At 40.0% G+C, this 12,938-nt stretch overlaps 4 protein-coding genes, 1 non-coding gene and 1 pseudogene across 5 annotated transcripts; 4 read left to right on the top strand and 2 right to left on the bottom strand.

Annotated features, from left to right (window-relative positions):
• Positions 1 to 698: 698 nt before the first annotated feature.
• On the top strand, positions 699 to 1,073 carry LOC149077741 (histone H2A). Its single transcript, XM_089242949.1, has one exon. The coding sequence runs from the start codon at positions 699 to 701 to the stop codon at positions 1,071 to 1,073; it is 375 nt and encodes a 124-aa protein (XP_089099075.1).
• Positions 1,074 to 1,557: 484 nt separating this feature from the next.
• LOC149077740 (histone H3) lies at positions 1,558 to 1,999 on the bottom strand. Its single transcript, XM_089242948.1, has one exon. It carries the CDS (start codon positions 1,985 to 1,987, stop codon positions 1,577 to 1,579), a length of 411 nt encoding a protein of 136 aa, XP_089099074.1. The 5' UTR covers positions 1,988 to 1,999; the 3' UTR covers positions 1,558 to 1,576.
• A 223-nt stretch (positions 2,000 to 2,222) lies between these two features.
• LOC149077739 (histone H1-III pseudogene) lies at positions 2,223 to 2,834 on the top strand (annotated as a pseudogene).
• A 474-nt stretch (positions 2,835 to 3,308) lies between these two features.
• LOC149077738 (histone H4) lies at positions 3,309 to 3,620 on the bottom strand. Its single transcript, XM_089242946.1, has one exon. The coding sequence runs from the start codon at positions 3,618 to 3,620 to the stop codon at positions 3,309 to 3,311; it is 312 nt and encodes a 103-aa protein (XP_089099072.1).
• Positions 3,621 to 4,205: 585 nt separating this feature from the next.
• Positions 4,206 to 4,324, top strand: LOC149077737 (5S ribosomal RNA). Its single transcript, XR_016194251.1, has one exon. It is a non-coding gene; the product is annotated as a 5S ribosomal RNA (ribosomal RNA).
• Positions 4,325 to 11,415: 7,091 nt separating this feature from the next.
• On the top strand, positions 11,416 to 11,790 carry LOC149077736 (histone H2B). The gene has a single exon (XM_089242944.1). It carries the CDS (start codon positions 11,416 to 11,418, stop codon positions 11,788 to 11,790), a length of 375 nt encoding a protein of 124 aa, XP_089099070.1.
• Positions 11,791 to 12,938: the final 1,148 nt, after the last annotated feature.

Below are 12,938 nucleotides of genomic sequence, written 5' to 3'. Positions count from 1 at the left end.
TTTCCTTCATTTACCCTAACGTTTCACATTCATTTTGTGCATATAAACATTATTTTAGTATTTCCCATGCGTTCACTTTGTTTCAACAAGTTCATTACCTTTCAGCTCTTTGTGCATACCAGCATCATATTAGAATATCTGTGCTTTGTGCCGCCTTTAAACTCGTTTTTTCTTGGAAGTTCAGCCCATTAAGCAAAAAATAAGTATAGAACCGAATGCTAAATATGAATAAAATAATTTATTTCCTTGAAAATTAGAAAACTTTTCTGTCCCGTATACGGGACGTCAGTAATCTTTAACTTCAACGACGAAAGAGACATGCCATACATGCAGTAGTGCTAAACAAACACCACCTCTAATAACAAAAGGAAAAAAAGAAATAAGTTTCATTTAAAAACGAAGAAATGTATGGGGGGGGGGGGGGGAAAGAGAAGAGAAACCGTTAATACGGGGAGGGAGAAGGAAATGCGGGTCATATAGTCAGCGGAACCTTTTAGTTTTATCGATTATTATTCGGTTCAAAACTACGAAGGCGTTTCTCGTCTACAACTACGACGAACGCGGATCGCGAAAACGCCAAAAAGGGGCACTATTGGCTGAAAGGAAAACAAGGAAGGCAGAGCTCTCAGGCTGATATTGGCGGCGCCAAAAAAAAAGCGCGAAGCGCGATTCCGATCATTTTTTAGGAAAAATTAAACATGTCTGGACGTGGAAAAGGAGGAAAAGTGAAGGGGAAGAGCAAGACCAGGTCTAGCCGTGCCGGTCTACAATTTCCCGTCGGCCGTATCCACCGTCTCCTTCGAAAAGGCAACTACGCCGAGAGGGTAGGTGCCGGAGCTCCGGTATACCTGGCCGCCGTCCTGGAATACCTGGCCGCCGAAGTTCTCGAATTGGCAGGAAATGCAGCGCGAGACAACAAGAAAACCAGGATCATTCCCAGACATCTGCAGCTGGCGATCAGGAACGACGAAGAGTTGAACAAGCTCTTGTCCGGAGTGACCATAGCTCAGGGAGGAGTGCTGCCCAACATCCAGGCAGTTCTCTTGCCCAAGAAAACCGAAAAGAAAGCTTAAGTCAAGCGAGAGAGGAAGAAAAAAAAAAAAAGGCCCTTATCAGGGCCAATAAATCACGCAAAGAGGTCACGCTAAATCGCATTGTTTAATAATAATAACACAGTCGCCTCAATGTCCCCCGGGGAAATTAGAGACTGGTTCCGAAACACAATCGCATTGTCCGCTGGGGATAGCCACGCCCAGACCATAAAAGTGACCCCCCAGTAAACAAAGCAACTCTATTCGAATCCGGCGAGTCTAGAAGTCTGGGTTGGGTGAGGCACAATAGTAATAAAATACAGCGTCACATTTCTCTCAGCGCTGCGCGCAAAACAAAAAACAAAAAAAAAAAACATACGTGGCTTGTCCTAACTTTCTTTTCTAATCAATCAGAAAAATTTCATGTATGGATTAAAAAAAACTATTTCAACTCGTGTGTGGCAATGCGAATGAAAAGGCGCACCTCTTTGCATGTGTTGGCCCTTAGAAGGGCCGTTTTTTTTTTCCTACTCCTCCTTCACGACTTAAGCTCGTTCACCCCGGATCCTACGTGCAAGCTGAATGTCTTTGGGCATGATGGTAACTCTCTTGGCGTGGATAGCGCACAAGTTGGTATCTTCGAACAGACCGACGAGATAGGCCTCGCTGGCCTCCTGCAAAGCCATGACAGCAGAGCTCTGGAAGCGCAAATCGGTCTTGAAGTCCTGGGCGATCTCACGGACGAGGCGCTGGAAGGGCAATTTCCTAATGAGCAATTCCGTCGACTTCTGGTAACGACGGATCTCTCTGAGGGCCACGGTACCGGGCCTGTAACGATGGGGCTTCTTCACTCCCCCCGTCGCCGGGGCACTCTTACGAGCAGCCTTGGTCGCGAGCTGTTTCCTGGGGGCCTTGCCTCCGGTACTCTTTCGGGCAGTCTGCTTGGTCCTAGCCATGTCTGCGTATCGATGAAAGAAACGTCTGAACGCGTTGAGAGCAAGACGATAAATGTTTCTCCTCAATTTTTCCACAATGACAGAAGCGCCAAATTCAAAGTGTAACGGACGACTACGCCGCGATTGGTCGATTTCGAAACCGAGAAACGCGATTGGCTGAAACGAAGCGCAAAGGGAATCTACTGCAAAAAAACGAGAAATTACTGATCATTTCGTTACGTGAGTGCAAGCGAACATGTCCGAAGGTGCACAACCAGCTCAATCTGCCGCGCCAGCCGCCTCGACCCCGAAGAAAAAGGGGGCGAAAGCTGGCAGCAAGAAACCGAAAGCTGCTCCCTCTCATCCGAAAGTATCGGAAATGGTGAACAGTGCCATCACCAGTCTTAAAGAACGGGGCGGATCTTCACTGCAGGCCATCAAGAAGCACATCGGTGCCCAGTACAAGGTGGACGTGGACAAGCTTTCACCCTTCATCAAGAAGTACCTGAAGAGCGCCGTAGTCAGCGGAGCCCTGGTTCAGACCAAGGGCAAGGGTGCCACCGGATCTTTCAAATTGAGCGCATCCGGGCAGAAGAGCAAGGAACCCTCTGCCGCTGCCAAACAGGTGAAGAAACCCAAGAAGGAAGGCGCTTCGAAAAAACCCAAATCCCCCAAGAAGACCGCAAAGCCCAAACAGAAGTCCGAGAAAAAGAAAGCAGCCCCCGCAAAGAAATCGACGGTCAAGAAATCTGCTCCGAAGACCAAGTCTCCGAAAAAAGCAGCCAAACCATCGAAACCGAAAGCGGCGAAGCCGAAAAAAGCAAAGTCCACTCCGAAAAAGACGACGGCAAAGAAAGCAAAAAAATGAGGGAGTAAGCCCAAGGCTTGAAGGAAAAAAAAAAAAAGGCTCTTTTCAGAGCCAAGAAATGTTTGTGAGAAGGTGCCGAACTCGCATATAAATATATGATACGTGTTATCATGATAATATATAAATACATAACATAAATAATCAACGCGATTTTGTTATTAAAGCGCGCGAACACAAATATATATATATATATATATATATAGAACATAAAGCCCCTTACGAGGTCTGACGAGACCTCGCAGCTCTGGGGGGGGGGGGGGGGCCCGTATAGTACTTGACCTTTGACGAAAGTACGATTACAGCAATATTTTTTTTGTAATAAATATTTAGTACCAACCCTTTAAGTTTAGTTTTTTAAACATATTTAACAAAGTTATGCGACTCAGTTTCAACCTATCATATATTTTTTGGCCCTGAGAAGGGCCTTTTTTTTTTTCTCCTCCGCGTCTTCTATGAAAACCGCATATGCTGTTTTTAACCGCCGAAACCGTACAGGGTTCTGCCTTGTCTCTTCAGCGCATAGACCACGTCCATGGCGGTGACGGTTTTCCTCTTGGCGTGCTCGGTGTAAGTGACAGCATCCCTGATAACGTTCTCGAGGAAAACTTTGAGAACTCCACGGGTCTCTTCGTAAATGAGACCGGATATACGTTTCACACCACCACGACGAGCCAAACGACGGATGGCGGGTTTCGTAATGCCCTGGATGTTATCGCGAAGAACTTTACGATGTCTCTTCGCTCCTCCTTTGCCCAAACCTTTTCCTCCCTTGCCTCGACCAGACATGTTGAATTTGCGAAATCTGAAGCAGAAATGAAAGGAAATCGACAATAATCACGATCTCTGTCTCGAAAGCGCGGAGCTGACGTCACCGCTGTCTAACGGGCATTGGTCCGCCGACGAGGCGTTATTCGATTGGTCGATAAAAGACTTGATTTATCCCCCCCCTTTGACAGGAGGGGGGGGGGGAACCGTTATTTCTTCCCCCCCCCCTCCAGAAAATTATCGCAGCAGCACTGAAAGTTGGCGGAATCGATGCCTACTGTAAGAGTACAGATTGAACTGGAAAAAGAAAACAACATTTTCGGCGGAAACTAGAGAATGTCTTAAACATTTTGCGCAAAAAAGAAAAATTGTAGAAGGGCCCTTAGGCGGAATTCCTCACATGTCCGTCAACCAGCTTGTGCGTCTGCGCTTTCGGCAGATGAAAGAGCCTCCTTTGTGATGTCATCAATTAGAGTACCAGTGTGATGTGACACCATCTGTGCCCCAACTCCCACGGGAAGAAAGGAACAAAGCAGCGGAAATGGACGGGCTCCTTTGAATAGATTTTATGATCACTTAAGAAGTGTGAAAAGAGCATTATGTATCGCCAACGGCCATACCATGCTGAAAACACCGGTTCTCGTCCGATCACCGAAGTTAAGCAGCATCGGGCGCGGTTAGTACTTGGGAGGGTGACCACCTGGGAACACCGCGTGCTGTTGGCATCACTTTTCTTTCTTTTTTTAAATCGGTAAGTAACATAATTTTCCAATAATTTAATTTAAAAATATGTGTATGTGGGGGGGGGGGGGGAAGAAGAGAGGGAATAAAAGAAAATTAAACAAATTAATATACTATACGGCCAGTGATATGGGCCTATATGGCTCTGCTTAGTGCTGCCATCTACTGTTGGAATTTTTTTTCCTTTCAGTAATTTCTTCTAATCCCACAATCCATGGCAAATTTCTTTAATAAGATTTAATTTCAAAATATTCAAATTAAAGAAAAATTAAATTTATTTCAAATAAATCAGTGATTCATATACGATTCTACTTAGCACTGCGAGATACTGTTGGCATCATCATATAAATCCTCTTTTTTTATTTATTTGATAATTATGTTTAATCGGATAATCCAATACATAACATTTTCCACAAGCGATTGAATTTTGAAATCTGTGTGTGTGTGTGTGTGGGGGGGGGGGGGGGTTTGGAAAGGAAGCGGGGGGGGGGGGAACAAATTCAATTTCTTAGGTAATTCAGTTCCCGAAGGCGAAGTTGATATATGACTCTGCTCAGTGCTGCCATCTACTGGTGAACAATACGAATTCCCTTCCCCCATTGTTTATATTTGAGATTGGGTTGCGGAAAATCACAAATGAGAAACTTCACTTGTGGAGTAAACTTGAAATCCTTTCGTTATGAAAAAATTTCAAAATTTTTTAACTCACAACTCCTTGGGTCGTCGTGACAAATGGTCGCATTTTTCGGAGCTCTTCAGCGTTAGTAGTATAACGAGAATCTACGGAAAAGCAGCGAATTGTCAGAATCTACGGAGAAGCAGCGAATCGTCAGATTCTACGGTGTTTGGGTGTCCTGCTTGGATCTCATGTGGATAATGTATCAGCTTGCTGTCAACAAAGATATCTTTTGATGGCGAAGCTTTCTCAACGGGAATCAGTGTGTTCAAGTGTCAGTGCTTCAGTACAGCCGTTTTGTGTTATCCCTGTGATTTCCCCAGTGTTTACGTCTGCCCCTTTTCCCTTGTGTTTTTCCTTTTCAGATTTTCGTGTTGGATCTATCCAGGTGAGTTCTATTCTTGTAGTAAGTGCTCAATGGGTCTGATTTGTCCTTTTGCAAATGTGGGGAACATTCATGTTGTCAGAGAACTGTGCTCTCTGGCTGAGGATTTTCATGATTCTCCTAATAAGAAAGAGGAATTTGAAAGAATTGTATTTAATTGGTTGAAAATCAGTTATGAAGAGGGTAATTCCCTGAATATCAATGACGAATGTGCTATAGCACGTAAGCTTGAGGATGTATTTGCTGTATATGTTGTCTTGTTGGAATCCTCTCCTAAAGAGGAGGAAATTCTGCATGAAAAAGTATTAAAAATATCTCATGCTTTTTTTGAAGAGGTCAATGCTAGTACATGCATTCATAGTAGCAAGCTTAGATTTAAGTCGGTAATTCCGAAACTTAGTGAAATCCCTACCACTCCCTCTTGTGAAATGAGGGCAAGGCATAAGAAAGATAAGGGTAAAAAGAAAAATGGGAAAAAGAGGAATTCTGAGGAAGAAGTTTCCAAAAAGGGAGATAGTCCTGATAATTGTTTTGATCAGGGGGATGATCAATATTCTGGGATTAGCCCCCCCAAGAGGGCAGGTAAGAGTAAGAAAAAGGTCTTACGTAACAAAATAGAGTACGACTCGGTTACTTCGTCGTGTTCTAGTAGTGATACATGCGACACCTGTTCATCGGGTTCTACGGTCAGTAGTTCATCTACTGTGTCATCAGATTCACCCCCGCCTGAGAGCCCAAACTTGCAAATGGGCCAAATTGACTCTAGTGAATATACACTTCCTATATTAGATATACAGAATAGTACACTAAATTTTTCAATGAATGATAATATAGATATGTCAACTGATAACATATCTAATAATAATTCGGTGTTGTCTCCCTCTAAATTGTTACTGGAGAATACTTCAGATGTTTCAGAGGATAATGATGTTGGGCATGTGTTAGCCGAACAATCGGACAGTGGAAATGACTCACATAGCACTCCTGTACAAAAGAAATTAGACGAAAAAACAATTAACGATGAAAGATCAGATGGTAATGACAGATGTGATGAAATTGCTGATAGCAATGATGGATTTTCGGTTATTCTTAGTAAAAAAATGAAAAAATCAAGTGACAACACACTGCACAATACACAACACTTACAGAACTCTCAAGTTAGGACTCCCAGTCCAAATTCAGACACTGATGGTTGTAATGATGATAATGAAGGCTTCATTACGGTAACAAAAAACAGGAAAAAGAGTAACATTCCCCCAATAATACTCTCTGATTGGGGTAACAACTGGTTACAGGATTTCAGTGAAATTAAAGCAAAATGTGAATTTCCTCCTCAACAGAAGCCAACAGGTGACAAAATGACCTTTCAGGTTTTTTCGGAGAAAGATCACCGTACTGTCACAAAAATTTTTGACGAAAAAAAATATAAATATCATACTTATCAAACTAAAGGTAATCGAACCATCAAATTTGTAATAAGGGGTCTGCCTGCGAACATTAAACCTCAGGAGATATCAGATGATCTGTCTAAACAGGGGTATTCCACTGTGAAGGTAGTTAATATGAAGAATTATTCGTCTGGTAGAGTACTACCGTTATTCTTAGTAGAGGTGACGATTGAAAATAAGAAGTTTGCAAATGTAAAAAACATAGGTGATATCCCGATCAGTATCGAACGGTATAGGGGTAACCAGGTGCCTCTCCAATGTAGGAACTGTATGCGGATGGGGCATAGTTCATATTTTTGCAAAAATCTGCCTGTATGTTCGTTCTGTTCAGGTAATCATGAGACTAGAAGTTGTGCTGTTAAAGGTGATAAGAAATATCTGAAGTGTTTTTTCTGTGGGGGAAGTCATACGGCTAGATTTTCAGGTTGCAGTGCCAGACCTGGAGTTATAAATAGGAACACACGTACTTTTTTACCCTTAATACCAGCTGGTATTAAAACACCTATTCTTGATGAATTCCCAACCTTAGTTGGACAAGATGAAGACAATTTCAATATAGGATCAAATTCACTTTTTGTAAGATCTAAACAGGGACTGGATACAAATCAAATTAGTTTTCCTCCGTCTACACAAGTGAGTACAGTAGAGGAAAAACTGGAATTACTACGTAAACAGGAGGAGTTACACAATGTTTTACACGAGGGTCCTCATCCTCTGGGTATTGGGAAAACTCACAGAACTACTGACGAGTGGAAGGAGGAGCTACAAAAAATCTTACATCGTGATGTAATGCATGATATCATTACACACACTGAGGAACTTGACATGAGTGGTGTTGAAGTAACAGAGGAAGGAATTGTGCACAGCTCTGAGGAAAGCATGAGAGTGCAGAATGAAAATAATCAAAAAAATGTAAATTTTGGTGCTAAGACATTTGAAGACAAAACGCAAAATACTGGTAACGAAGGTACTATGGTCATAGATAAAGTTGTGAACATACTTGAGTCAGCTAAAATTGACTCTGATAAGGCTAAACTGATTATTGCATCTCTGATTCAAATTCTTGAACAGCCTAACAATAGCTCAATTAATTAATGCCCCCCCCAGGCCATTAACCCTAATGGCCTGGAATGCAAATAGCTTAAGAGGAAGTACAAAAGAAATTTTTAAACAAACTCTTTTTGATTATCAAATTGATATAGCATTGATAAATGAAACATGGTTATTGCCTAGCAATAAATACGAAATTAATGGTTATCAATGTATAAGAAGGGATAGACTTCATAATAGGGGGGGAGGAGTTGCCTTGTTTATTAGGAATAATATCCCTTTTCAGCATTATGCACTCTCTGACTCTCACAATATTGAAGCAGTAGCCGCCACCATATATGTAAACAGAGTGGCTATGAGATTCTGTGCAATTTACAAGCCCCCGAATAACAATTTAGATATGGATCTCTTAAAAGAGATTTTTAACACTACTTTACCTGTCTTAGCAATAGGAGATTGGAACTGTAAATCTTCTCTTTTCCACTCCAGAACAACAAACAGACAGGGTAGGATATTGAGGAAATTCTGCCTGGATAATTTTTTGGAGGTTATATCTTCACCGGAGCCTACACACCATCCTCCTCAAAATTTTGGGTTTCCGGATGTTATAGATTTTGGAATTGCTAAGAACTTTTTACACAATATTAATATGCATGTCAAGCCATTGCTTTCATCACCTCATAATCCACTTTTCCTTACAATAGATTTCTTGATTCCAAGGAAAAAGTTAATCTGGAATCAAATTGACTGGGCTCAGTACACTAATATTTTAGAGGAATTACCGGTCATTGAATTTAATGATCCAAGTGCTTTAGATATTGACCAAGCAGTTAATCATGTTACTACGGTAATTAATAATACAATAAAAGAAGTAACAACAGTTAAGCGAAGTTCCAAAAACAATTTTGGATTACCAAAAGAAATTCTTGAAAAAATCCAACACAAAAATAGAGTTAGAAAAAAATGGCAAATGTACAGGGGCAATTTGGATAAAATTATACTAAACAGATTACAGAAAGAAATCAAAAAAGAGGTCGCAAATCATGTCAATGAAAGATTTTCAGATTTCATTGGTAATGCAACAGCAGAAAATGGAGGTCTCTGGAAAGCTTGGAGAATCTGTAAACCCAAAAACACAAGACTTAATAAAATTCAGACAACAGCTGGGAATCTGGTTTTTACTGATCAAGAGATAGCTGACACTTTTGCAGAAGTGTATGAAAATCAGTTCACCAGGAATACCAATCAACCATTAAACACATACCAAAGACTGAGACACAGGGTGGCCTCTTATCTATATAATGCTGCAAATTCCCCACAAGGTCACATGGAACTAACCTCAACAAATGAAATTAGGGACATTATCAAACATCTGGATATTAAAAAAGCAGCTGGTATTGATGGAATTAGCAATAAAGCTTTAAAGTGTTTACCAGAAAATATTGTAGAATCGATTAGGAATATTTTTAATTCTGCCTTACAGAACAATTATTTTCCTTCCCCCTGGAAGAAATCAATAATCAGGGCAATACATAAACCTAGTACAGATCCTATACTGGCAGTAAATTATAGACCAATTAGTCTTCTTAGTAATCTTAGCAAATTATTCGAAAGAATTGTGGCACCCAGGCTATTACAGTATATTGACACAAACAACGTCATAAGACCTGAGCAGCATGGGTTCAGGTCCCAACATTCATGTGTTACTCAGCTGTTAAGAGTGTCTGAATTTATCACAAATGCATTTAATAATTTTGACCATGTTGCTTCTGCGTTCCTCGATATCTCAAAGGCCTTTGACCGTTGCGACCATGTCACTTTACTTGCCAAGCTAATTCACCTTGACTTCCCACCATATTTTATAATTTTCTTTTATAATTACCTTTTGGATAGGACTTTTCAGGTTAAGATACAAGATACTCTTTCAGATATTAAAAATATCCGAGCCTCTGTGCCACAGGGTAGTGTTTTGGGCCCGCAATTGTTCCTCTTATATATCAATGATATACCAGCTCCGCCGAATGGAACAATTGCGTTATTTGCAGACGACTGTGCGGTGTTGTGCAGCAGCAGAAGTGCATCACAAGCAGTGGAAAATTTACAGGATACTCTGGATCACATCGAATACTGGTGTGATAAATCTGCTATCAAATTGAATGCTGCCAAGTGCAAATTCATGTGGTTTACGCGACGACGTAAACTTCCCAGACAACTTATCCAAATTGGTGACCAGTTTTTAAGACCAGTAAATCAGGTTAAGTATCTGGGATGTACACTAAACAAAAATCTTTCATTTTCTTCACATATTGAATTTATCAAAAATAAGACTAATGGAGTAATGGGCATGTTAAACAAAATCACGTTTCCACAGGCCAAACTGACATTGCATAACAAAATCATCCTCTTTAAATCAATACTCAGACCTACCCTACTTTATGCATCCCCTGCTTGGGCCCATGCTTGCAAGATGAATATTAAAAACTTACAAACTGTTCAAAATAAAATTCTTAGAAGATTCACTAATGCCCCATGGTTCATCAGAGGTTTTAATATTAGAAATGACTTGAATATTCCACATATATTTGACTATATACAAACTCTAAACAAAGATCAGTTTGACAGAATGAGAGAGTCAACATACCAACACCTTGCTGACATAGTGGACTATGATGTACAAGCCATAGGGAAATATAGGAGACCACAGCAGATATTCCATTTAAATTGGAATAATCTATAGCTGATAATTGTATATATGAAAATGTTGATACCATTTGTATATATATAACGGTAGTTGAAATTTTATAGTGTTTTCATTAGAAGTTGAATCTTGTGTTTGTACATAATTCTTAAATTTTGAGCACTTACTGAATAGAACTCTTATGTATGTATATATCTCACTGTATACTTTTGATCTTGAACAATTGGAGTAGTAGTGGCATTATTTGAATGTGCCCATCTGGTTTTTTGACTGTAAACCCTCATGGAGTTGAAATGATGTTGGCGAATTACTAACTTACAGTCAGTTATGTATTAGAACTACCATTAACTGGAAGGTTCAGTAATAAGTTTGTTATGAAAGGTACATAATAGGTTGTTATGGAAAATTACATCTTCAAAACGTATATTGAGGTTTTTGCGCTGCGTCCCCCATGCAGTGTTTTTTTTCCCCTTTTTTCCCCCTGTATAGATAGGACGTTTACGAGTGAAGCTTTCTATGGTGTTCTGTTCTTGGTGTTTCTGCATAAGGACTGTTGGTTGTGGTGGCATAAAAAAAAAAAAAAAAAAAAAAATAACTCTGGCTTAAATTTGTATAGTCTGACCATTGACGACCAGCTGATGTATTTCTTTTTCTCTTTCTTCTTCTCCCCTTAAGCTTTTTCATTCTTTCACTCTTCATAGGCCTTCCTGGCCAATTTGTATGCTGACAGTCGTCCATATAGGATGGGAATCAGCTAAAAATTTCTATTCTGGTCTGGTCTGGTTTTTAACACATTTTCGTAATTTTTTGCAGGTAAAATGCCGCCACAACCTTCAGGAAAAGCTGTGAAGAAAGCCGGAAAGGCCCAGAAGGCTGTCCGTGCTGGAGACAAGAAAAAAAGGAAGAAGCGAAGGAAGGAGAGCTTCGCAATCTACATCTACAAGGTTCTGAAGCAGGTCCACCCAGACACCGGGATATCTAGCAAGGCTATGTCAATTATGAACTCCTTCGTAAATGACATCTTTGAAAGAATTGCAGCGGAATCATCACGACTGGCCCACTACAACAAGAGAAGCACCATCACCAGTCGAGAAATCCAAACTGCAGTGCGGCTGTTACTCCCCGGAGAACTCGCCAAGCACGCAGTGTCTGAAGGAACGAAAGCTGTCACCAAATACACCAGTTCAAAGTAACTTCTTTTCGTTCAGGGTGGGGGGGAAAAAAAAAGGCCCTTTTGAGGGCCAATAAATCGAGTAAGAAGGTTTAACCCTGGTCGCAAACGACTTGTTGCCTAACATAACGGTAATTTAATATAGCAATAATATAATGAGGTGTAATGTAACGTTAGGAGTGCTTACCTTTCATGAAGAAGAAACCAACAATCCTTGTGAATTTATCCCTGGAAAAAAAAAAACATAAATAAATAAGCTATTCGAGCATGCATATATATATATATATATATATATATAAAATCAATGAAATTTCTGCGAAAGAAAAATGTGATGGATGGGGGAAAAAAAAAAGAAGAAACTGTCTTGGGTGGGATTCGAACCCATGCTCGCGTGGAACCGGAATGAAAATTCAAATAAAACCCCCTTATTTTTCCGCCCGCGGCGCCCCCGCGAGGGGTTCCCCAGGTAAGGTATAGCTTCGCAACAATACTTTCTACCACACAATAGATATACCACGTGATATGTTCGGCGCAACAATATTTAAAATATCATTATCTGCCTCCGAATATATTCTCTTGAGTCCAGCGTCTTATCCATTAGGCCACAACGACACAGTCATCTGTTACAATTAACACGATTACGTTATAAACTGCTACAATAATTTTTTAGCAAAAAAAATTCTGTGCCGATACGATACTTTTGAAAGGTAAATTATCATACGATAACAATTTGTAATTATTATAATAAATAACAATTAATTATCATAGCCAAATGCAGATTCGAACAGTAGATTCCCTTTGCGATTTATTTATTTTACATACAATATGTATTTTACATTTATTCATTACATTTATATATTTTACATACAATTTATTTCATTATCATTACAATACTACAATCATTACATTAATTTATTTCATTATAATAACCAAATGCAGATTCGAACCCATGACTTTCATAAACACTAGGCTCAAGATTCGTGTCCGTCGTCGTAACCATTACGCCACTAGACACGACATACATCATTCCTAGTTAGCTACTGAAAGTCAGCGATGCAAAGAAACGAGAAATGCCAACTTCTTTTTTTTTTTTCTGTTTCAATTTCACACAAAAATAGGAAATTATAATTTCACTACAATCTACGTTCATGAACAATTAAATATTCATTT

Source organism: Pholcus phalangioides, unplaced genomic scaffold (assembly GCF_987345545.1).
Source record: "Pholcus phalangioides strain wild (caught in Gottingen) unplaced genomic scaffold, Ppha-v1.0 ptg000015l_1, whole genome shotgun sequence".
Taxonomy (NCBI): Eukaryota; Metazoa; Arthropoda; class Arachnida; order Araneae; family Pholcidae; genus Pholcus; species Pholcus phalangioides.
This window is presented reverse-complemented; position numbering and strand designations above follow the sequence as displayed.

What these genes read in the sequence shown, in the direction of transcription:
- LOC149077741 (XM_089242949.1), top strand. Translation starts at nt 699, where the DNA reads ATGTCTGGACGTGGAAAAGGAGGAAAAGTGAAGGGGAAGAGCAAGACC.
- LOC149077736 (XM_089242944.1), top strand. Translation starts at nt 11,416, where the DNA reads ATGCCGCCACAACCTTCAGGAAAAGCTGTGAAGAAAGCCGGAAAGGCC.
- LOC149077738 (XM_089242946.1), bottom strand. Translation starts at nt 3,620, where the DNA reads ATGTCTGGTCGAGGCAAGGGAGGAAAAGGTTTGGGCAAAGGAGGAGCG.
- LOC149077740 (XM_089242948.1), bottom strand. Translation starts at nt 1,987, where the DNA reads ATGGCTAGGACCAAGCAGACTGCCCGAAAGAGTACCGGAGGCAAGGCC.